Below are 25,584 nucleotides of genomic sequence, written 5' to 3'. Positions count from 1 at the left end.
TCACTCTGCTGACAGAGCCATTAGCTGGAGACACGTGCAGAATTAACAGCACCAAGAAATGCTCTGGAACAGCTTCCCCTGCCCAGAAAAAGTGTCATTGCATATCTGAGCCTTTCCAAAAGAAAAAACATCCTCAAGCAGATGGACATATTAGCCCAGTGTCCGTAAGGCTGAAGAAGCATAGATGTTTGTGATAATCAAACCACAACAGAGAAAGCATTTTATAGATGATGGCACAGCAAAAAAAACCAAAAAAAAAACCAGTTCTGGCAACAAGGGGAAAGCAGATGCAAGATCTGGTTCAGGCAGTATATTGTGACAAAGAGGGAAGTGAAAGAGTCAACCCCAAGTACACCCAAACAAGCGACAAAGGTGGTTACAGCTTTGTCAAAACCCTTAAGGAAAAGATGCTGCAAAAGGGAAAAAAAGACATTGTTCAGTTCTGGCCAAGTGACATTTCGGATGGAAATACACTCTTCTGATGATTATGATAGGAAAGTTTGACCTCCTAAACAACAGACTGCTGGGTGAAATACCGTAGTTTCTCTACTCAGTTGTCTCTCAGCCATGACTCTTCTTAATTTTCTCTTCTGAAGAAGGATACTATGTCAAAATCCAAAGGCTACAAGCTACAGAGACTCCCCTCTATCCTTTTCCCACTTATGTTAGGATGGTAGCTCTTACCAGTTTTGAATACAGATCTGCTTGTTCCAGCCTCAAACCACTTAATCACATTCTTTGCTTTTCTGCTAAATTAAAGCACCATCTACTGTCAGTAGCCCCTTCCACATCTGCATGTGTACAAACATTCGCCCCTCATGGGTCAGACTGGTGAGCATGAGCTGCCACACATGAGATAAAAGAACCAGTTCCACCAGCCAAAGCTGCTCCAGCAGCTTTTCATGGCCCTGCTCCCACACAGTGCTCGTGGAATGATAAAAGCTCATTTTTAATCTTCCATTGACCATACCACCTGGAGCAAGCTCATCACACCTTGCACAGTAAGGCAGCTCTCCTAGGTCTTGATTCACACTTGCAGTACCTCTCTGAACAATTTTCAATTTCTCCCCAGATCTCTGAAGTACTGAATCTGGAAGACCAGCATGTGGAGCTAATGCTGCTCAAAGCAGAGTCCCCTTTACACAGAGATTTTACGTACCTCATTCCAATCCTCTTTTTATAGTCATTGGTTTGCAGAATATAATCCTCATCTTGTAAACATGATCTGTGTTGTCACACCTGTGATGCCTGATTTTTGATTTGGCTCCAGGGAAGCAGTGTTCAGAGAAGGATCCTGTGCAAAGGTCAAGACTGACCTGGTCCTGCTACTCCTTACTTTCCTAGTCTTTGGTTCTGGCAAATTTTTCTAGTGTTATTTTACCTTTATTCCAGATTGGTTTTAGCCCCTGCAAATACCTGCCAGCAGGACTACACTGGAAGTGTCATTAAAGGATTAATTCTCAACCCTGACAGTAACCTTTTAAAGATATGTTGACTATCCCATTCCTAAAAAGGATATATCTACAATGGTGTAGTGTAGAATCAGAATATAATGGACTGAGACATAACTAACGCCTGTCTCTAAAAGGTTACCTTTATCATTTAAGCTTCTAGTTCATCTAAAAAATATATCCTCTATATGGCAAGATTTCATTTCCACAAATCCAAAGTAACTCACATCAGTTATGCTGTCATTCAAGCTCTGCCCCAGATCTAACTTTCCAGGATTTTTCCTGCAAACCAAGCTAATCAACTTACAGCCATCTCTTTATCCTCTCCCATATTTTCCAAAAATGGCACAACATTTGCTTTTCTATCAAACGTTCCAAGAAGGGTCAAAAAGCAAACAGTAAAACAAACTAAAAAAATCTTTATTTAACTCTTTAAACACTCTGCATTGCTTACCTTGAAAGACAAATAATTGTCATTTTATATCCTCACAGTTACTAAAAAAAAAATACACAAAGTATTTCATTGTTGCTCTAAAACGGGACAACATCATTCTATTTTTATCTCCAAAAAAGAAACAAATACTTCAGTGAATGGTTCTGCCTTTACTCATCATAACTTTTAGGTTAATCACCTTTGTCCAGCTTCATGCCTGAGCCACCCTCATACCCTTGTGGTCCTGACACATTTAAATGTGTTCTTCTTTTTCCTTAAGTCTGCAGATAAGATTTTTCATTAGTGTCTTTCTGACCCTAAGGTCTAATCTTTGATCTTCCAGCAGCTTAAATTTCTTTCAAACATACTGTGCCCACTGATGGTGCCTGAGCATGGGAAACCTACACAGTCACTGCTGGCTCCAGGCAAGCTTCTGGCTGAAGAAACACACTGTGCAAGCAGCATCAGTTACAGCTCAATTGTTTCTCCACAAAGAAGTGTGCAAACACCTTTATGTTTGTTTACATAGTACATCAAAGCCCTATTTCTTTTCCAGAAGAGCTCAGGGATCGAACACATCGGACACAGCCCAGGTTCCAGTTTGCTACCAGGGTGGTATGAAGGAGGGTCATGGACTTTCCACAGACAGACTTTCCCTAAAGCCCTAAGGAGCTGCAGCCAGATGTACAGACTCTTGACACTGATACTCCAAGGTTGAGTTCATCTACACCAAAACCAGGATTCACGCAGATTTTCTCGAACAATATAGCCCTGTAAACACATGTTTGCATTGTAGCAATTCCTACTTCCTCTTCCTCTCCTATCAAAGCACTTTAGGGATTTGTCAGGGGAGAGAAACCACAAAGCCTTCCTTTACGCAACTTTGGAACTGAAGGCTTTGAGGAAAGATATAACAGAATAATTAAAGAACATCTTTAGGGGAACTGGTGCTTAGGGAGGCTTAGCATATTCTGGTTTGAACTGGCTGCTGCTACTTAAATGGGTGCTATCAACCCGAGCCACAGGGACACACATCTCTCCTGCTCTATCAAATTCCTTCCTGACTTGCTCAGTTTATATACTGCATTAGTAAAGACTGTGTTAGTCATAAGCTCAAACTCTCAGTTTTCCTTCATTACCACCTGGAGGCAATACAAAAAGGTCAGTTAGGTTTTTATATTTATGTCTTTTCATAGGAAATTTACATGTCATCACCACAGAGATTTAACCCCCAAATCCATTGAAGTCCAGCCAGCAAAAGGGCTGTGGAAATAGAAACCAAGCCCTGACCCATTTGCAGAATGAGGGACAGGCCACTGGATGAGCCACTAAAGGAAGCAGTGAAAATGTCAACAATATAAATGGGCTTGGAAAAGTCAGTGGAGGGCAGGAGAACTATGAAGTGTCAAAGACGAGGCCCACCAACATCTGTACTAGGGAGAAAGACACGACAGCTCTGAAGGAAGAGGTCAGAGATTCTAAAGAAAGCCCCCTGTATCTCCAATCTTTTCCAGAAAAGCTCAGAGCTGACGTGTAACTACCCTCCCAAACACCACTGCAGCTTTACCTAGCCCCTGCCCTGGAGCAGAAGAGGGTTCAACACAAAGGTGCCACAGTAAGGAGCCATGAAGAGAGCTAAGAAAGCAGGGCACCACTTACACTGTGTTACAGGTGTGAACTATAGCCTTTGTGCACATGCCCTCCAGCTGTTGGTAGTTATAATACAATGGAGGGATTAGCTGAAGCGAGTTGGCAAAGCTGCTGTGGGATGATGAAAGGTGTACGCACACCCGGAAGGATCACGTTCGCCTCGTTTCAGCACCATGTCAGTACATTGTGTCAGGAAAGGTGCATCAGGATGCCCTTTGTTACAGGGATAATCAAACAAATAAATTCATTTCCAGGGCTTATGAGAGGCAAGTGAATGTAACAACTCAAGGACCAACTTCGTGAAGGAGGACAGAAATGGAGAAGAGGGACGAGACCAAAGGCTTGGTGCAGATCCTCCACCACACAACTCTAATCCTCTCTTTCCTTCCAATGTTCTCACGCACTGCTCTGACCTCACCTTTCCTGCCTCTCCCACCCTTCCCCTGGGAAACCTGCCTTCAAGAGTATAGTTACAGGAACGTTTGTTTCAATGGGCTGGGCAGCACTCACCTTCCCCACCCGCCTCAGCCCTCCGCCTCTCCTGCTGCTGTTACACCTCTGTGCCCACACAGTGCTGGAGTGGAAGGGGAGCTGTGCAAATGAGGTCACTGGAATGACCTGGGTTAAGAGAAAAAGTCATAAACTGGAATAATTTCACTGACCCACTTTAAAGTCCCTTTTCAAACAATGGCAGTGGGACAAAGTAGAAAATATGGATTCTTAGACTGGCTTTGCCAACAGAGAAAATGTTGGTGTGAACCCAAGAGAGGGTGAAGAGAGGGTGAACCTGCAGCCTTTTCCCTGCTTCTAGAATCAGCTCACTAGGCTTCTGAGAGCCTACAAGTGGAAGAGTTCACAAGATCTCCCAAGTCTGAGCCCTTGTACCTTATAGACTTGAGCTGTGTCTCTTACCTAACACTTCCACAATAAGGCATTTTTTCAGCCCTTAATCATAGAACCAAGAATGGTTTGTTTGGGTTGGAAGGGGCCTTTCAAGGTCCCTTAGGCCAGGTCCTCTCCAGCTGCTCCAAGGTGGTGAGCAAAGGAGAGAGGTCTGGCCTTTCTTGTTGACCAGTGAGCAGTAAGGGAGTGAGTCAAACCTCAAGGCTCTGCTCCCACCACACTGGAGCTGTCACAGAGAGGAACTGTTGGGCTGTGGTTTGAGCTTGAGAAAACATGAGTAAGCAGCTAACCTTCCTTCATCAGTCTGCTCTGTCAGCTCTTCTGGAATCCAAAATGGCAGATACCCATTGCAGCCACAGCTGGAATTCATTGACAACCACAGTGAAGAACATTTCTGGAACCATACCCAAGTCTTCATTCATGCCCTACTCACCAAGCAGGTTTTTGGCAGCATTAACATCTCCCACAGTACCCAAGCTCTCTCTCCTAATAACCCCTCTGATGCATGCTCCTTTGGACTCTCACTTTGTGGCTTGCTATCCCAAGCCCTTCTCTCATACACACTTCAACTTTTAATTTTCCTAAGAACTGCTCACTTGGAAGGGCTTTGGGGGGTATTTGACTGTGAAGTGTATGTACCACACAACCAACATCCACTGATTTGCCTCTATCACAATAATTCCCAAGAAAACAGTACTTCCTCAATATAAGTGTGTTTACACACCAGCAAACTTTGTTACTGCAATACCACAGAAATACATGTCTAGCCTGTTCCCCAGCTCTCATTCATGTTTGGTGTCACAGGGACTTTGCATACATTTCATGAGGCTTGAGTGTTAGGTCTTTCCTATCTCTGCACTAAATCCATTATAAAGAACATTAACCAAAGTGAGCAGCTCATGCTAGAGTGGTTATGTTTCACAGCCTCCTGAGAAATTACTTTTAGAAAACCTGAAACATTCTACTCCTCAAAAAACAGGTGAGCAGCAAGGGTCACAATTACATTAACCTCCACTGCAAGAATCTTCCACCTGCCCTCTGTCATTAACACTAATTTCCCACGAGTAACCTTCTGAAAGAGTCTATATGTGGATTTTTCAACAGATTAAAATCTTAACTCTCCAACCAGAGCTGAGATAAACCCCAGATGGATGAGACTCAGTTGTGTGCAAAATCTCTAAGAAGGTCATCTGTGAAATGATTTTGCCTTCTGGACATAATTTCTCAAATTAATCCGAAGTCTGAAGGCTAACCCTACCCGGCACTGCTCTGAGGCAAGGCAAACTTCAAAGAAACCTAAATTAGCACATAGACTGTGAAAGACTAAGAATAAACTTTCACATAGAGAGTAGCTCCTAACTCTAACTACAGCAGGCAAGCTCTACAATCAACATGAGAGATGAGGTGACCTATGGAAAGGCTGGAAAAGCGTATGAACTTTGTCACGGAAAAGTGGGCAGAGCGGGAGCTGGGCCAGGAAATAAACCCAATGTGTTTAGAAAGCAGGAACTGTGTCAGCTCGTGTTCAAGTACCACTGGAAAGAAGCAGTACCAGGACTCTGAAAAGAGCTCATGTCCCAGTAAAAACCTCTAACAGCTTCTGAAAAAAAATACCCCTAATCTGGGCAGTGACACTAAACCAAAACCTTGGGGCAAAGGGAAGGAACGACAGAAAAGCAAGGACAGCAAAGACTAAAGGCCTATCACTTGGAAGCTGGATTGTAAACATGCCATTGAGTTTCAGAAGCAACCTCTACAATAGGACTGAAGAATCAAAGAAGCTTCTAAAGGGTTGAATTCAAGCACCACAGGGCCCAGGAGACTTCTCTCCTGTGCATCCTAACACAGGCTTGGCCAACACAAACACACATTCCTGCTTTATGAGTGAGGAACTGGTGAAAAACATTGTTGAAATAAGCCAGTCCCTTCTTTCCCTCTAAGAGTTTCTTATGGTAGTGTTGTTTTGTCAGAAAGGCTGGAAAAGTATAATGTGTTTATTGAAAATCTGCTATTTACTTATTTGAAAAAGTGGCGAGAGCACGTCTTGTAACAACACGTGAAACAAAAGCTTAGGAAATAGTCAAAAGCTTTATGCTACTTATGTTTGGCTTAACAGAGGTCTTCAGCATCTACAGATTTACTGGAAAGAGGACTCAGTTTCCAGCTCCTGACCTACCCAAAAAACACAGTCAAATTTACTGGCAAAAGTATCTGGCAAAAATGTCAAACAAAATTTATTTAGAACATATGGAAAAGAATCACTTCTACTCCTTCTATTCTAAAAGGTCTCCTCTTACCTGTCAAGAGCTGGAGTTAGACGGTAATCTTTGGTTGCTGACAGGATGGCTTTGATCAGATTATCTGGGGAGGAAGGAAGAAGACATTAGGAACAAGTTCTCACTTCTAATGAAAATGAAAAACAAAGTGATGTAAAGCATCTGATGCAGTTACTCAGAGGAACTGAAATAAGGTTTTCATTAGGAATAAACACTTTCACTTGCATATTCCTATTTTCTCTAGACAATGACCCTCACACATGGGCTGTAAAGATATGTTATGTGCCAAATTCTGATGCAGTGTGCAACTGCCTTGCATGGAGAGTGTGACAGGGAACAAGCAGAGTACACTTTATAGCAGTGATTTCATACCCACTGCCCTGAGATGGCAGCTTAACAAACACTTCAGGCATGGGAAGGCCACTGTCACTGTCAGTGCTTGCCTTCAGACAAGCTTTTATGCAGCTGAGGGGTGAATTGGATGCAGGAACAGAACCAGGTTAAAACTGATGCTTTTTATTCTCCTGGGTTACTTTTGGTTTAGGTTCAGTTTCTCAGTCTGACTTTCTTCAATTAAACCACCATAATTGCTTAAAGACATGCCCATGGAACCACAGCCTACAGACACCCAGTGAATGCTGCAGCAACCAGATGGTGTAAGTTATGCAAGCATAGACACACACACACAAATTAAATGCATTAAATTGCAGAAGCACAATCATTATACACAAATAATTCTATCAGCTATGGAAATTTTTGAGTCTGTTTCCCTCTAGATTTTGTCACTTGTCCCTAACTTTTCCACCTCTCTCATCTATAGAGGTCCAAACTCCTTTACCACGATCCATCCAGGGCCAAGAAGCAGCAATGCTCTGGCTAGCTTGGATTTACAAATGCACCAGTAACTTCAGAATGTCTGAAAAAAAGTCCATCTGCCTCCAAATCCTGACTCTAACTGTGGACTTAAGCAGATGCCTAAGAGGAGCATAAAAACAAAGCAAACAGACATAATGCTTCCCTGAAATCCTCTTCTACCATTTAACTGTTTTCAAATCAGGGATTTCACATGTCAGGTACAGCTCCTTTGTATCTGGCAACCCTCAGTGATTTCTCTTCCATGAGCTCAGAATCCTCCTCGATCCATACAGAGTTTCAATCACTTCCCTTTCCCAATTTTGAATAGGGCTTCTCTGAGCTTCATTTATGGGGGGAAAAGACTGTGAAGAATTAGTTGCCTTCCACTTTGCTTGGGAGATTGTAAATATCTATCATATCTTTCCCTTAAACATATCAGTCAATTAGTTCAAAGGTTCTTAGGAAACAACCAATCGAAATGAATAAATAAGTCTCATTTCTTTACAAAAGATTAAAAATGACACAGGAACATTAAGAAGACTGACATCAGGTGATTTTTTACACTGAAACTTAAATAGCTTTCCTGACAGGCACTACTTACTGCAATCAGCACAGTTTGGGGAGACCCTTTCAAATAAAGAGTTCTGCTCTTATTTACTGCGTCCCTCCACAGAAACTACAGGACAAGTGTGCAGGACCAACACACCAGCTTGAGGCAGTCCATGTGCCAAACAGCTCTGAACCTGACAACAAGCTGGTGAGACACACAAGGCAGACAAACAAAGGTGATACACAGAAAACTCTGACAGTTACTTTGAGATTTGGGGAAGTTTTTGACACGGCATCAGTGACAGCCCCTGCCAACCATTGCAAGCTGAGAAGTGTGATTGCTTTCAGAAGATCATATTTTGGAGTGGAGTAAGGAAAGAGGCAATTTATAAGGGCAAGAGCAACTTACTTTGATAACAAAATAGCGGTGTTGTTTAATTTTCCTTCATGTGAAGAATTTCTTTTGATGCATAGGCAGCAGGCTCCCCCCCCTCCAACAGGAATGCTGTTTCCCTAAATCTGCCATAGGTTGCTGTGACCTCTAATGGCACCATGCCACAGTCCTCTCCTTGGCCTGTCTCATACACTGACTTTTCCTGGACAGTATGTGTTACTGTCTTTGTTTTCCCACAGTCTCAGAAAAGAGATCAAAGGATTGCGTGCCAAGGGTTGCAACTTCCCATCGACCAAAACCTTTGTTATGCCAGGTTTGCTCTACCACCCACAAGTTACACCCTGCACTACTTGGAGACCATCCGATAGACTATTTTAAAAAGCACATTAAAATAATACAGCTGAGTAATGCTCTCACATAATTCAGATTTCCTCACCTTGCCAGCTAATTAGTAATACCTTCATAGTGAGTGCTCAGGAATTAAATACAACTACTTTAGGAGTGGGTATGGCAGTATTTGGAACAGAGATGCTTCCCATTCCCATAATCCAGAGAGAAAACGCAAACAAAACAAACAATATAGAACACTCAACATAGACTATGAATGGCCAAACAGGAGATATCTCTTCAGCAGCCCCCACAGTCCAACAACCCATGGCATCCAAAAGGTTTGGAAGCTGCACAAATCACAGTGTTATCACTCAAAACTGCTGGATGAAGCTCAGTAAAAGTACTTCACTGCCAAGTGTCCACTCGCAACAGGAATGAACGTGGCACCAAGTTCATCTAGTCCAGCCCCCTCACTGGAAGCTGGAAGCAGGAGCTGTGAGCACTGACAGGAAAAGACAATGTCTGGGGCAGGGGAGAGGCACTAGGTCGTTCTGGCTGAGCTGGAACTTTACTAGAAAATGTTCATTGCATTGCTGCTGAGGTGGGCATCTGCACTTGGCACCTTGCCTCTGGCATCAGGATGGAAAGACAAGATCTCCTCCAGCAGGAGCTTCTAGAACTCATTCCAACAGAACTCACTCCAACAGTAAAAATATGTGGTTTTCATACACCTCCTTCAAGTCAAAGGCTCTAAGGTTACACATATATACACACACGTGAACACATGTGCTTATTCCTGAATTCACGTTTTCAGGTCCTCCACCTGTTCTCATTTTTGAAAGCAGTGAAAATCTTTATACTCTGAAGGAATCAAACTTGCTGAAGTACATGAGGCAAGTAAGTGACATGACCAGGAACAGAACAAGGCCTTTGGCTCCTAGACAAGGAACCCTCTGCAAAAGGTCTCATCTTTGGACAGTCCTCTGACTTATGTGTTCTTCACATATGTCTGGTACACTTCAGTGACAAATTAATGGAAATGAACGTCAATATCCTGCATTTTCACCCTCACTTTCTCTCAGTATTAAATAATGAACACATCTCTATGGCAAGCAATCTACTGAAGTTTTCTGCAGCTTGTTTATTATATTATTTTCTTGTCATGGAGAATTTAGCTCGCTGGGGAGTGTGGGAGATTATTTAACCCACTCATCTATCAGCCACTATGCATACACTATTACTGTAAAAACAAAGAAGCCTCTGCACTCTTTTCCTCCCATCTAGAGGAGTTGACTACATTTATCTAAGAATCCTGAGTTATCTTGACATATTCTATCAACTTTGCCTTATATCATCAGAAGATTCAAAAGCCAGCTCAGGACTGCATGATTTCTCTGAACCCAAGTACATCTTGACTTCAGGTTGACCCTGAAATTTTCAGACATTTGGAAAAACTAAAAGTAAATAGTTAGAAATCAGGCAGGCAGTGACCACACAGTGAGAACTAGCCTAAGTCTCAATTCTAGCCTTTTTCTCTGTTATTTATGTGAAGGAGTGGAAGAGACCTTCACTGTAAATGTCAACAACACTTAAAATTGTTGTTTCTAATGTACAAGCTTCTTGCTTGTATCATTAAAAAAAGATGGGAGACCTTTCCACTCCAGAGAGTTACCGCAGGCATCTCACAGGGTCTCACCTCGAAAGCAGGCACACTGGGATGCTCGTGCACTCTCAAGCAGCCAAGAGAAGAGGCTGTAATTTTTACAGGTTTTCTGTACCAGCCATCTTCCTCAAAAAACAGCAAGTCTAGATGCCCTTATTGCCAGCAGTAAGTACCTGTGCATTAGGGTCAGGGGACAGTGTGCTGCTGCAGTTCTGTGTGTCTGCCCTGTGAGCCATGGCCAGTGCCCACCTCCACAGGTGGTCACCCAGCTGCCACCCTTCCAGCCATCGCTTCTGCAGGGGACTGGGCATCAGCTTCAGCTTTGGGGAACAGACTGCCTAGAGTGAGGTTGACTGACATCCCTAAAGCATTCCAGAAGACAGGTGAGACAGGCCCCTGTCCCACGATAACAGAATGCCATGTGTGTGTCAGCTTCATGGGGAGAGTAAACTAAACACTACCAACCCTGTGGATTAAACAAATTGCAATGATTACAAACAAGCTGTAGGTACAAGCCCAGTGCATACACTTTTTTTTAATACACTACCTGAAAGTTCACCTCTGTATAAAGTTCCTCCTTCAGAATTTTTTTTCCTTAAGATCTCCCTCCATATGGGAGCTGAGGAATGATCTTTCACAGAAGGATTTTTATGTCTTTTGATGAATGATTTTTACCTTAAGTCAAGGGAGGTGATTCTGCCACCCTACTCAGCCCCAGTGAGGCTGCATCTGGAGAGCTGTATCCAGTTCTGGGCTCCTCAGGACAAGAGAGACATGGAGCTCCTGGAGCAGGTCCAGCAGAGAGCAACAAAGATGATTTAGGGACTGGAGCATCTCTCTTATGAGGAAAGGCTGAGAGAGCTGGGCCTGTTCAGCATTGAGAGGGGACCTCATCAGTGTCTGAAGGGACAAGAGGATGGACCAGGCTTTGCTCAGTGGTGCCAAGCAATGGGACAAGAGGCAACAGGCAGAAACTGAAGCACAGACAGTTCCACCTGAACATGAGGAAGAACTTCTTTACTGTGCAGGTGCCTGTGCACTGGAACAGGCTGCCCAGAGAGGCTGTGGAGTCTCCCTCACTGGAGATGTTCAAGAACTGTCTGGACACAATCCTGTGCCATGTGGTCTGGGATGACCCTGACAGAGCAGGGAGGTGGGACCAGGTGACGCACTGTGGTCCCTTCCAGCCTGACCCACTCTGATTTCCCACCCAGGTGCCCAGCACGAGGCCATGGACCCAAGTCTTACCACATATCCTGCTCTCCAGCTCTCTTCCAGAAACACCAAGTCCAGCTGCAGACACACAACATTATTTCTATTTTAGTGAAGCTGGGAATCCAGTGATTACAACAGGTATCACAATGTGTCCGAAATTCCCTGCATCACTTCTTTTTATTATTGATCAGCTAACTTCAGAAGGTGTATGCAGGAAAAAGCAGCTACAAAGACTCCCTGAATTTAGCAGTATATTGCAAACATGTGAACTGGTTCTCAAAGACAACTGAGTAATCTGTCCCCAGCTCAAAACTTGTGTGTAAATACAAGAGTGGTTTTCTTGAGGTCATTAGCTGTACCAGATTTAGGTGGTTTACTCAAGATGCACTATACTAACAACAGGACTTAAAACTGCCACTCCTCCAAATATCCCAGTAATTCCATTGATGATTTCTAATGGCATTAAGACAAGAGGCATATAGTGTTGCACAGGCACAAAACTCAAAGCAAAAGAGAAAAAAAAAGACTGAATACACATGGTACCCTCTCTAACAATTTTAGAAGAACCTGGCATGCGTTAAATGTAAGCTCCAGAAAGCCCTTAAGGCCTTTTTTTATAACAAGATATAAATAAAATACATAACATTTGGACTCTTCATTTACATCGTCGTTTTGGAGCCTTTAGGGATTTTTTTTTTTTTCCAAGCTTTTCTTCACAACCAAGAGTTTGTTTTTTCAGAACACAAGCTTAGTTCCCAACATAATCCCACGGCTTGGAAAGTTGGAACATTAATTTAAAAAACAATTATGCCAAAAAACGGGCAACGTTCTGCAACAACCATGCTTTAACCATTTTGATCCAAACTCAAGTTCAATGCACAGGAAACGATAAAACCTGTAAAACAGGCGAATTCACGCCAAATAAAATGGTCCTTGAAAGATTCACAATATGCTGGTTGAAGACAAGCAGGAAAATAAATACAGTTGTTATAGAGAGCTGTTCTTCCCTTCATTGCTGCATTTTTGTTGGCCCTTCACAGGTGGCCAAAAATGCCAAAAAACTCAATAGCTACTACAGTGATTCCTAATTCTTCTGACCCTTGCAGAAGCATTAAGAAATGGCACTTCAAAACCCAACAGCCAGAGGAGATCTGCTTTTCCCTCTGGGAGGTAAAACAGAGGAATAATATCCATGTCTCAATCGCACTTCAAGACTTCTGTGACGGCCTCCAATACGGAGTCACCCAATTAACTGCAAACTTGAGGTTTGAGTCTCCCTGGGGCACCTGTCCCTTCTCAGTGGGTTGGGGAAAAGACTATTTTTAGGCACACTCAGAAACAAAGCATCAGTTTTGACTGAAATAATGGACCGCACGGGAGGGTTGTACTTTCATCAGGAGAGCTCAAGCGTGGAAGTTGATTCAACTTCAAAATTCACACTATAACTTCCCTTTAGAGGCTTCACTCGATAATGAAAAGCTGGCCCTCTACCTCTTCTGAAACTTTTATTTTTTTTTTCCTTTCAAATCTCTAATTTAATTTCTCGAGGCTATAAAATCAGCTGAATTCCCTGGGGAAACAGCAACATTTTTATATCTATATTCCCACGTGATATTGGCAACTATTACCAATTTTGGTCAAATGCAAAATTCTAGTGGAAACTAGTTCAGAAATCAAACTCAGGAAGAAACAACAATCTTGTGTTAATACCTACTCTGAATAGAACTAATGGCTATCCATGCTTGTGCTTCTTGGTTATTTGTTAGAGGAAGAACATATGAAGATCAAAAAAAATGCTCACAGTAGGAAAATCATCTGTACAACAGAGCACCACTAACAAAATAAGGACAAGACTGGAGAATTAAACCAGGAAAGAAACACCTCATTCAGACCCAGTCAAATGTAGGGAAGGCGCCTGCACATGGTCCTCCAGTCTCTCTATAAAGGCAGAAGAGTAGGTTGGAAAAGAGCTACTTTTCTGATAGTTTTTCTTTGAGTCAGCTGTAAATCAAAATTGTCATGTCCAACTGAACATGTTTTCTCAGAGATAAAGTATTGCTCATGCCAAGAAAGTCAATGTAAAAGAAAAAGCTATGCAAGAAAAAAACATGCATGAAAAGAGGGTAGATTTTCCCCCAATAACACTGTGATATGCCAACTTTCGCATGCCCGAAAATTCAACATTTTTACTGGAGACGAATGACCTCTGCCCCATGAGACCAGTGAAACCTCTGCTAAGCAGCACTGAACCATGGTTCTTCCCAGAAGCACTAACACAGAAGAAAACATCCAAATAAAACCAAGTACAAATACAGTTAATCATTGCACAATACATTCATTAGCATTGGTGGTCTGGACAAAGATTTAATTTCTTTGTCACCGATTCCAGATGTCCCTCCTGTACCAAATGAAAATATGAAGCCTCCTGGCCAGTAGTTCATACTCCATTTGCTAAAACTGTAGCACTTGAAACATGTTCTTGATATTCCCTTATCGCCACGGGGAAGAAATTGCTTTCTAGATTCCTGGCGGGAGGGAAATTCTGTAAGATGGTGACAAGAGAATCACTCCCTAAGAAATAACTAGCACCTTCAAAGACAAACTGATTCAGGGCCAACAGAGCAGCCTCTCTGCTTGAAACAACTGAGCAGGAACAAAGGTGGAAGTGAAGACCTATAATTATTGCTAAGCAGTGACACAACTACTGACTAAATGCATGGAACAGATACTACATGGATCGTGTCTGTTTAGTTTTTTAGTGTATGCTGTGCCATATGTTTTCACTTAGCTTGAAAAAAAAAACAACTACAGCAACTCTCCCGTCCTCATTACATGGAGAAGATGCCAGATACTAGCTACTCTTTCTTATGAAAGCCTTTTATATTCTTCAAACCACATGTACTGAGAAATTCTATTAATAGTCAGGTATTTCTCCAGTCTTGTTTGTTGCCCTTCTCCAAATAACTCTTTCCTTTTGCTTTAGCTACAGAGGTAAATTTGGGGAGGAGGCCCTCTGGGATTAATAATCTCACTAGCAGTATAAACAATTTTTCCATTGCTTATTCATTGACAAATTTAACCCTGAAAGCAGTGTACATGCTAGAGGGTCTCTAACTACGTGGACAGCACGAGCATATTCATACCTCCATAATTTCACTGACAATGCACTGCTAAAGAAGAAATTTCAATTTAAATTTTTTAAAAATCTCCACATCACTCATTTAAGAACCTGAGATTGCTGCGGTCTCCTTGCTCCTGACTGAAAAAAAGTTGCAACAGCAGGCTTGGTGGGTGCTGGGAAAGAAGAGTTCCTACAAGGAAATTAGATCCTCGCAAATGGTGAAACATGGGAGGCACTCTAACATCCCAGTTAATGCCAAAACAATAGCCTGGGACACAGGAGGGTGCTCAGCAGCCTGAGCCGTCCCCCACAGGACATTCTGACATTTACAGCTTTTAGAGTTCCAACTTCTTGTTACAGTTTGCTCTTCTTGACAACGCAGAGTTGACCAATTTCATCACGTTCCCCACTCTGGCTACATACACACTAATAAACAAACTGGCAGCAGGGCACGGGCCCACACTGTCCCACACAAGTCCATACCATTAAAGGGTTAGCACAGTCCCAGATGTGTTCACCAGGGCCAACAAATATCCTCCTCTAAAATTCTCACGCATTCACAGGCTAATAGAGGCCAGTGACCTTTCTTGATAGGAAGCCTGGACATAACCACTCTGTTGGGGGGGGGCGGGCAGGGAGTTAATCTGTTTGAACAATGAGCTCAACAGCCTTCAGGACCAGAGGACAACCATTTTATTTATTAATAGAGATGCAGTCATTATTTCCAAGCACTTACAGTGGCCCATCCTGTTTCCAGACTCTGTAAGTCACATAGTAGGAGACAGCAAGTTCGACGTGGCAAAAGCATCTCATTTTTTTAAAGTAACTGCAGTCAGACGTGACACTGGCCTGTTTGTCAACACAGTCATTCTTCATTTAGAAAATCTTGATCCAGATTCTGAAAGATAATCTGCATAGCAGAAATCTCTGGGCAGAACCTAGAACCACTGTTGCATGGAAGGCCAAACTAAATAATGGCAGTGACCCTTTATGGTGTCAAAACCTAACATCTCTTCACACCTCTTCATATCTATTCCTTCTCCTATTCTCTGCACACAGAGAAAGCCAGAGTTTCCACAAGGGCTACAAACATCTCTGATGAATGCAATGACACCTTCAGTCTGCTGGATCAGCCCCAACACTCCTGACAGCTCTCAGCTCTGCTTTTGTCCCAGGTTGCTGAGTATTGGGATCGAGTAATTAGGATAAATCCTTCATTCAAATCTTCGTTGAACCAAAACTCTGCCCATGTAAGACAGATTAAGAAAAAAGTATGACCACTGCTCTTAAATTCCTCTTCATCTAGTTCTAATACCTTGTAGGGGACTCTCACAACCACTGTTCAGAGTTTGCACAAGACTGTGTGCCACGTGCCTCATCTCAGAAAGCCCTGCTCATCAAACATAGGGTTGCCACCTGCCTCTTTTCCGTGCCTCTTTCATTTAGCAGACAAGGAATCACTAAGGTTGTTAACTGACAACAGCAGCACTTTCCAACCTGACATGAGATGTGCAGCATTCCTACTGCAACAGTCCCTTTCAGATCCAGCAGCATTTGAGGGAAAGTCTAAAAACTTTCCTATTCAAGACCATATTCCCCTTGACGGCTCCTACACACAAATGCTCTTGCAGAGGGAGAATGCAGCACTCTGGCCATAAAACCCCTTTGCCTGGGCTAATGGACAAATCAGAAGATGACCACTGGAGTAAAGGAGAGAGCAATCTTTCAAAGAAACACTGTTAAACGTTCTATGTTGTACTGAGTACTTCTTAGCATCTGGAGATGGAAGAGCTGTCTTTACAATCAGATTCTCATTGAAGAAAATGAAGATCTCTGATGAACTGTGTCAAAATGATCAGCATACTGCCTTCCCCTTGATATGATAACCTTTAAAGAGCAGTAGTCCTGCCCTGAAAATTTCGGAGCCATTTCTACTCTTTTACATGTAATTTATACAGACGTGTTATTCCAAATTAGTGCAGCCCGGTAGACATTGCTCCTCAAAAGCTGCTTTCTCCTGAAGACTGCAAGAGTCATTCTTGCAATCTTGGAATTGTTCTTTCTTGTACCAGTAAACACCAAATGGTGGAAGAAAAAGGATTTTGTTCAGCGTTTTATTCAGAGACAAAGCAAAGCAAAATTTAAGTAAGAGCCTGAAGAATAGAGAGGAACTTAAAAAGTGAAAGCAGAAACAGATTAGCTTCCAAGCTGCTAAGAATCCCTTGATGTCATAACTTTAGTATTTTCAAGCTATAGTTTCTAGAAATTTCTTGAAACATGCAGCATTATTGTAAGCGAGCTCACACACACAAAAAGCCATTTTGCACTTGAATAGATCACAGTGACTTAAAATCACCAGGTGTTATTCACCAAAGTTCTCAGCAAGATCTTCCCTTTACCATCTCAGCTACAGTCATTGTCTACAAACACCAACCACCTTTCCCAGTGTGATGCATGTTGGAAATCCCAGCTGACGGTGTCACGGGGCTGCCCAATGCACAGAGCAGAACTCCTGCCCCGTCTGGTTTCAGCACAGCCACATCTCTCCACACTTTCTTACCCACCCTGACTACTCATTTTCCCATGCACATCCCAGCTCTGAGAGCCCTCATCTCGCACCACCACGTGACTGAGCTCCACGCTGCCTGCCTGGGTCAGTTGTTTGGATACCATTAGATTGCCCTGACTGAAAGCCCTAATGAGGTGCTGATCCCATCATCCAATCACTCGGCTGAGCCCGAATGCATCCCATGGGACAGCCAGAAAAGACTGATGCAAGAATTCCAAGTGATGTGTAACATGAAAGGGCGCCATTCGCATCGCGAGGACTCACAGCCTGTCAGCACGGCCATTAGAAATCCTGGGCTACACAGATTTATAATGCAACCCTCCCACACACAGAACTTGCTCCAGACTGAAACTTGGCACAAAATTCAGTCCCAGGAGGGTGTTAAAAAAATAACCTATTCAACGGTTTTCCATCCCATGGCTTCAGCTCACAGCCATTTAAATAATGGCAATTTCTCATTTCTCTTTTTAACTGAGGAAATCCAATACAAAACACCAGATTTACATAACATTGCAGTGGTGATACAAGCTGGCAACAAACCCAGGGAGAAGGTTGCCAGAGCTGTTCCGTCATTCTCTTTTGGTGAATTTCTCCACTTGGATTCCGTTTAATGCAATGATTTTTGTTAGGTCTGGCTGACATCATGTGTAATCTGCAAATCCCACCTCCATGACGGTCAGTCAGCTTGCCCTAGCTTTGTACACCTTGTGTGCTGGTTAGAAGGGGACAAGCCCTCCTGTGGTCACCACAGCCTCTCACTGGTGCTGCCACTGTTAGTTCTTTGCTGCAAACTCTGCTGGCTAAATTAGAGGACAGCAATTAGTTTCCTATTGAGCTGCAAAAGACCGACTGGACAAGGAATGGACAAAACAAAGAAGGGAACTGATGCAAGCCAAAAGCAATTTGTCAGTAGAGCCTTTGATTTCACCAGAGATTGTTCTGACAACTGCCACACCTGCTTCCAGGCAGAACGACAGACCCAAGCCTTCTGTGGCTGCCGCCCTTTCTCCACCAAATATTTCAACTCCTATGGGGGTTATCTGTAACCATGAGTTTGTCAGCAGAATAAAAATCCTGCAAATTGACGCAAAGCAACAAACACTTCTTAATAAATATGTTGGAGTTCAGAAAGTCTGCAGCAAATCATTGCAGTGAGCACAGGCCTTCTGCTCACCACCACTCACCCAGAGAGGCCTTTGATAGCACATGTGGGATAGCCAGGAGCCTGTCACCCACAAAACAGATCATCTGCTGGGTGGGCTACTGGCCCCCATCTCATCACCACCAGCACCACCCCTGCTTTCCCACGGCATACCTGAGACACAGCTCCTGCTGTGACACTCAGCTGGAGGACAGGACATATCACCCATCATCACCAAAGCACCTCAGTAGACTTTTCCTAATTGTTATATAAGTCAATAAGTAGCCCAACTATAAAATGCTATGAGAAGAAAATGAAGATTTGTATCAGTGGTCAACTCCAAGGCATATTCCCTGCTCTTCAGAGAATTACTGACTCAAAGGTAGTTTAAGTCAGTTTGAACTCTCAGCTGCTGTCAGCAAAGCTGCAACAAGATTCTCTGGCAGTCAACATCAAAATGCTTCTTCCAGAATGGGCAGGTAGGTCTAAAGTGCCATTGTTGCACTGACTCTCTGCATGTACTACACCACTTCCCTCAGACCAGCCTCTGGGGTCCATGTTCCAGCTGTGAAAACCTTTCTGGGTTTCTGTGAGTTACATGTACAGTATTTCTCTCAAACAGGGGGGAAAAAAACACTGAGCCCAAGGGAACACCTAAGCTTTCAAAACAGAAAAACAAAATGGAGCAAACATCTGCAGAACCACCTTCTTCTCCAACAGCTGCACAGTTCTCTCATTCATACCTTGTCCTTTAATTCCAAAGGGGGGTACAAAGTCCCTGATACGTGCCCATTTCCTGAAGGAATCATCCAAGAACATTGGTGCCGGCTTCGAGAACCTGAGAAAACCAAAATGAGAGAGAAATTAACTCCTGAACTAGGAAGGATAAATTTCTGCAGGAAGGTTGAGAGAATCCACACCAAACTGCTGATTCTACATTCTCACTGGGATTACAGTAATGTGGAAGATTTTACTTTTACCCAAAGGTGACTGCAGTGAAACAAATCTGCCAGAGTTTGTGCCAGGAGGACACTCAAATCACTCAAGTCATGACCTGGCAATCCCTTCCACTCAACAATTTAGAACTTCCCCTCTGTTGTCTGGCTATTACTTTAGCTACGATAAGTTGTAAATTGCACCCAGAGTTTAGGCAGCTTTACTTCCAACTTTGTAAGCACAAGACAATGTATGTGCTTGACATACATTGTTCATGACACATCCACGCTGTGCTGCTCTGTGCAGGTGGGAATGCACTGGGCAAACACCTGTGGAGAGCAAGACTGGGGTTACCTCCTCTCATGGCTGCTCTGGCCTCACTCATATGCATGTACACAGCAGTTATCACCACACAGGCAAGAAAGAAAACAGCTCAGGGCATCATGAAGCAGCTCTTGGTTTACAGACAGTGGAAATTCAGTGAGGAGCTGGGTATTTTCTTCTATGTTCAGTAACATATAAAAGATTCAAGAGAGGTCCTTGCCAAACCAAACAGTGATCTATCCAGAATCCCTTACAAAAGAGAAACCTAGTCCTTCTTAACTGTGTCATTATGGAAATACATTATTGAAATACATTGTCCTAATTATACCATCAACACACAAATACGGCAGCTACTAAAAATTTGTCTCTTCTAGAAACTTAGCACAGTGGCCAGAGAGAAAGAAACAATTAGCAAATAGAGAAATATTACCTTCTTATGGGACCATTTCTGAATGTATCAAGACAGAAAGTATGCTAATACTACTAAAAATCTTGTTCATTCACTCATCAAAAACAGTAGCAGGGATGTCCTGGATCAAAATCAATCACACCATTCTACAGAAATTAAGAAAGGAACGTACCACATATTTAGAGTCAGAGAGTACATCTCCACTACAGTGCAAGGTATCTGCTTCTGAAACAGATCCAGCCTGGATAACCTAGGCATGGGACTGGGACAGATGTAACCCACAGGTTGAACTCTCTCTTCAGGCTGTTTCTGTACTCACCATGCAACTCTGGACTTGAACTATCTGAATTAAGACAGATTCATCTTCACTATGCCACAGCCAAGAACAGAGCAAGAATTTCAGACAGCAGCACAGTGAGGAAAGGATGGAATGAAATCTGACTTATAAACTGCTCAAAGTAAAGTCCTGTTGCAGATGCCCAGGAAATCACAGATTGCAAAAATCTCTGGAAAGGGGAAAGAGAGTATTTAACAAAACAAGAAGTCTTGAATTCACCCATGCATACTGCTTCACATCCACTCATGCAATCTTTAATAAGATCATCTATAACCATAAAAGCAAGATGCACAGATGACATGGCTGATCTAGAAGGAAAGGAATGTCTTTGCAGAGCCGAGAATACGAAAGGATATACACACTTTACCTGGGAAAAGGTGGGAAAGAGGTGTTAAATAGAGCTTCTGAAGCTCTTAGATAAAAAAACCCCACAGGCCTATTTAAAAGTAAATAAATCAATAAGAACAATACAGTATTAATTGTAATAAAGTTACTCTGAAAATATCCTAAGAACTTCAACAACCCAACAAATTAGTTCAATGTTTTCTCAGACATTTTGGTGCACCAAAATATAATTATTATGTTACACTGGTGGGTCTCCAGGGAATTATCTCCACCTCCTTCCAACAGCAACAGGAGAAATCTTTGCAGGACTCTCATACAATGCAAGAGCTTTTATATCCTGAAGGGCTACAGCAGAGATGTTCACAGCTCTTCCTTCACAGCCACCAGTTGAACCTATAGCAGAAGGCAGGTCCCACAGAGTCCTGTTCTCCCCAGGCAGCAGCTGCAGTGAGGGATGACAGCACTGCCTGGGGGTCACAGCCCTGGGGCTGGTTTGTCCTGTCACCAAGGTACTCCGCTTGCTGCTGTGACATGCAACCTCCAGGAAAAACCTGGATGCCTCAGGAAATGCATATATGAGCAGGTTTTATTCTCTTCTCAAGAATCAAGAGGATTCCCTACAATAACGCTACAAAGTAGTGCAGCGTAAATAAAAAAGAGCACTGGATGAGAAAGAAGGTACGGGCTGCAAGGTCAGGCCTAACTCAGAAGTTGGTCTTATTTACAGATGCAATTAACTGGCCAAGTCACACACAGGGAAAAGGCAGCTTACAGCAGTCTGACACAGAGTAAGGAGTGCCTCTCCCTAGTGCAGATTCCCCCTTACAAGGTGCTGGTGAAACAAGGAGGGAACTCAGACCCTTCTAGAACTCCCTGGACCCCAGGGAAGTTCCCAAAAATCAGCTGAAGCTCAAGCACGACTGATCTGATGCTCTATGATGTTCCTTCTGCTTGGACCAGGGGACCAAACTGATGCCAAAGAGAAGGGTGAAATGACCATTAGCCTTTTAATCATACTTGCTAGAAGTAAATTTAGCGATTATTCTAGCAAAGAACATGACAGCCTTAGACTAGCTACTATTATTTGGCAATATTTAACACTACTGTACACAGAGCCAGGGAAATAGACTTTTAATTCATAGTTTTGCTTCATTTAAGAAGGAGGAGGAACAGCTTTGGGGAAATATTATATCCATATGGGAAAAAAAGGGAGCAAATTAGAGGATATTTAGCTCTCATAAATCTTGAAAGAAATTCCATTTTGGAAATATTAAGAAATCATAACTGCTGTAAGCTCATGCACTTTGCCACCTCAATAAATCAGAGCGGGCCAGAATCGAAGTCCAGCAGGGACAGGGAAACGCTGCCTGCCAAACCTCTCCGGGAGCGTGGCTGCTCTGTCTCGGCTCTGAACCCGGCTGGTGTATTCCAGGACCCTTCAGGAAGTATCAGGATATGCCTCAAACAGGCCATGGGAATGCTCTCTGCAGAGCACCTAAAATACATTCCAAGGAATGCATGGGAGTTTGTCAAACAGAAACAGCAAATGTTTCTGAATGATGTTAAACTCTGTATCCACTGAGGCAGCTCGGTACAGGACGCTGCTTTTTGCCTCAGTTGTCTGCCAGGACTATCCTAAAGGCAGGTTGGCTTCACCAGCAACTACTATCCAGAACTGAAACAGGGCTGTGCTCCTTCAGAAACAGAGAAAGGGAGAGTTTTGATTTTTCAGATTTAAATTCTAAGCACTTCCTCTCTATCCCAACCCAGCTCCAGAACAGACATAATGCAACCTCACTGCACATGACAGCCTGGAAAAGACAGAGTTTGGATGCTTGCAGCACACACCTATGACCTATGTAATTTGAGAGAGAAATGCCAAGCATCTAAAATCTCTAGTTTGAATGGCATACCCTGATAAAACACAAATGACATCTAAATGGACTAAATGCCGGATATGGTAATTGTGAGGTATGCACCCAATCTCCCCCAGCTCTCAAGTCTGAATTCCTCATACAAAAACATTAATAAAACCTCCAACACAATCTGTCACCAAGCACAGTGAAAGGAAGTGTGCTGCCAAAAGCTGTTCTTAAACAGGAATCTATATACACAAGAAAATGTGATATATATTTGTGCCTTGGGGATTCTGGCTTATGTGACAAAACATTACATTTCCAATTATTTCCCCCCTGATAAGTAGAAAGAGTTGTGACCCCAAAACATTTCTACCTGGAAGGCTTAAAAAGCCTGACAGAAGCTCCCCAGCCAAGTTTTCCAACCATTCTATTCTGTCCCTGATACTCAGATCCATTCACAGCTACTCAGATGTGCATGAAGTATTAAGCATGAGCAGAACAAACTTCCCAAAGCACCTTGCAAATCCTAGACTACACTGCTGCTATTCAAGGTAGCTATTGAACAATTCCAGACATTGAATCTTGACTAGAATCTGCTCCCTACTCCTATCTGCTGCTTTCAAGGCAATTAATACATAAATGTTTGGGAGAGAATAAGACACATATGACAGAAAGTAAAATAAATAAACTGATTGATGTGCCCTTGGCTTTAATGAGGAGAGAGGAAGACAAGGTCAAGTCTCTGAAAGAGTAAAGGAGAAGACAGCACCACATTCCTAAAAATCACAACACTAAGGAAAGGCAGATTGGCAGCCACTAAGCCCCACTGTGGGCTTATTTCTCAGATATTTCTTTTTTTTTTTTTCCCCTCCTCCTTCAAGCCAACCTGCCCTTCTGTTTTTAATTTAATTAGGGAGAATCAGCATCAACAGAAAAGTGGAAGCCAAAGGGAAAAAACCAAACAGTGCTAAAAACCTAAGGTTGTACAGACCCTGCACACTGCATTTGTAAAGGGGCCCAGAATAACTTTTTTTTTTAAGCCACACAAATAAATGACTTATTTGTTCCAGCATGACTTCTGTCTTCTGTTTGTTGATGCTCAAAAGCATCCATGGTTAGACAGAAGGCACAAAATCTACTAATTTTATTAATAAAATGGATGAAACACAAGCCAAAGCACTCGAGCACTTGAGCCATTAGGTCTGACAGAGGCATTTATAGAATACAGAGAGAAAATCTAAACTAACCTTTTCCTTTTTCCCTAGTGAGACCTAGGTGTATGCTCTCTCCTTGCCTCCCTTCTCTGGGGAGCAGCATGGTATGACAGCATAGGAATGAGGAGGTTTGTGATGCCCCAATTTCACATTTCTTATTGACATTAATCCTCTGTCAGAAATCCAAGCAGCTCAAAGATTCCTCGAGTAGTTGAAAAATTTAAGAAACCACATTAAAAAGGATTAACCCCATCCTACAATCAAAATACTACTTCTCCCAACAAGAATATCTTTAACAGCAGAGATCAGGCCAAAAATTAAGTTGATCTTAGCAAACTGCAGAAATAGTCTAAAATAGAATATTACGGTGAAGACAACTTACCACTGAAGAATGGTTGGTCACTGCCATGTGGGACCTCCTAATTCTTTCCCAAGAGACAATGAGCCACAGATCCCCAACCCTCTTCTTCCATGCTCTTTGTGCCTACAGATCCCGAGTGTACCTACAGTTGTCTCTTTCAGGCTGCAAAGGCCATTCTCGATACAGACACCACTGAATTATGCAGTGGTACAACACTGCTCTGCTTTGTTCTCTGCCCTGTCCTAGTAACTCTGACATTTGGGTTTTGTCCTTTCCTGAGCTGGTGTAATCACTTGATCCTTTGCAGCTTTGCAAGAAGGACCACGAGTGTAAACCATGGTCCTTCTTTCTGACATTAAATGTCAGAACCACTCCAGAAAAACGCCCTTGAACAGGTTTTATTTCATAAGAAAAGGAAGGGGCAGGTAAAGTCAATTGAATAAAAACCCCATAGACTATCTAGCAGCTATCCCAGTTATCCCAGCCTACTCCCCTGGGAATGACTGTGCTGTACCTTTGAGGCACTCTGGAGCATCATCAGCCTTCTTGCCCTCTGCTCTCCATCACCTAGTAGGTTGTTTAAACTCATCTGTGCAGGCTTTTCCCATTGCCTGCTCCCTGCTCTATTTAGAGCAAGACCAGCTGCTCCAGGGTGTATCTTAAAGGGCCTCCATCCTCTGCGCTGCAGTTCATACACAGAACATTGTCACACTGTTGCAGAAAAGATAAACATCCTATCATGACTGAAAATGTAACTATCACAGCTGTAAAACCCGCTAAATACTCCACTTTAATCAGGATCAGAAAGCATCAGCCCAAGGACCATATCCAACTCTGGGCCTCAGGCAAAAAAAAATGAACAAACTGAAAAAAAGGCCCAAGGAGAGCTCTGAAAAAGATATAAGGTCTAGAAAACACGGACTCTGAGGAAAGCTAGAAAAAAAATTACTTTGTTTAGTCTAGAGAAAACTGAAAGGACATGATAAGCCATTAAATATTACAAGGCTGCTGCAGAAGAGAAAGGCAGCACCTCTGTATCCCTGGTAAAGACAAGTAGTAACCCTGGACCTAGAATGCAGCAAAGGAAACTTAAATTAAACATTAAAAAAGGTTTCTTATGCTTGGGATGATTACACACTGAAATCTATTGTCTGGACATGAGTTACAGAACTCATATCAACTACAGGGTTTCTGATTTGATTGTACTATTTTTAAGAACAAGTTTATATATATTAAACATGGGTTAGTC

At 42.7% G+C, this 25,584-nt stretch overlaps 1 protein-coding gene across 7 annotated transcripts in view; it reads right to left on the bottom strand.

Moving 5' to 3' along the window:
* The window catches only part of ST3GAL3 (ST3 beta-galactoside alpha-2,3-sialyltransferase 3), a 177,597-nt gene that overhangs the window by 51,962 nt on the left and 100,051 nt on the right, over positions 1–25,584 (bottom strand). For all 7 annotated transcript variants that reach the window (XM_039384713.1, XM_039384714.1, XM_027747196.2 and 4 more), the window contains 2 exons: positions 19,294–19,388; positions 6,735–6,798 (listed from right to left, as the gene is read on the bottom strand). In XM_039384713.1, coding sequence (XP_039240647.1) covers positions 6,735–6,798; positions 19,294–19,388 — 159 coding nt within the window. The remainder of the gene's footprint in view (positions 1–6,734; positions 6,799–19,293; positions 19,389–25,584) is intronic.

Source organism: Pipra filicauda, unplaced genomic scaffold (assembly GCF_003945595.2).
Source record: "Pipra filicauda isolate LSUMZ 115617 unplaced genomic scaffold, ASM394559v2 scaffold36_size6622888_pilon, whole genome shotgun sequence".
Lineage (NCBI taxonomy): Eukaryota > Metazoa > Chordata > Aves > Passeriformes > Pipridae > Pipra > Pipra filicauda.
The sequence above is the reverse complement of the archived record's forward strand: the minus strand, read 5'-3'. Positions and strand labels throughout refer to the sequence as shown.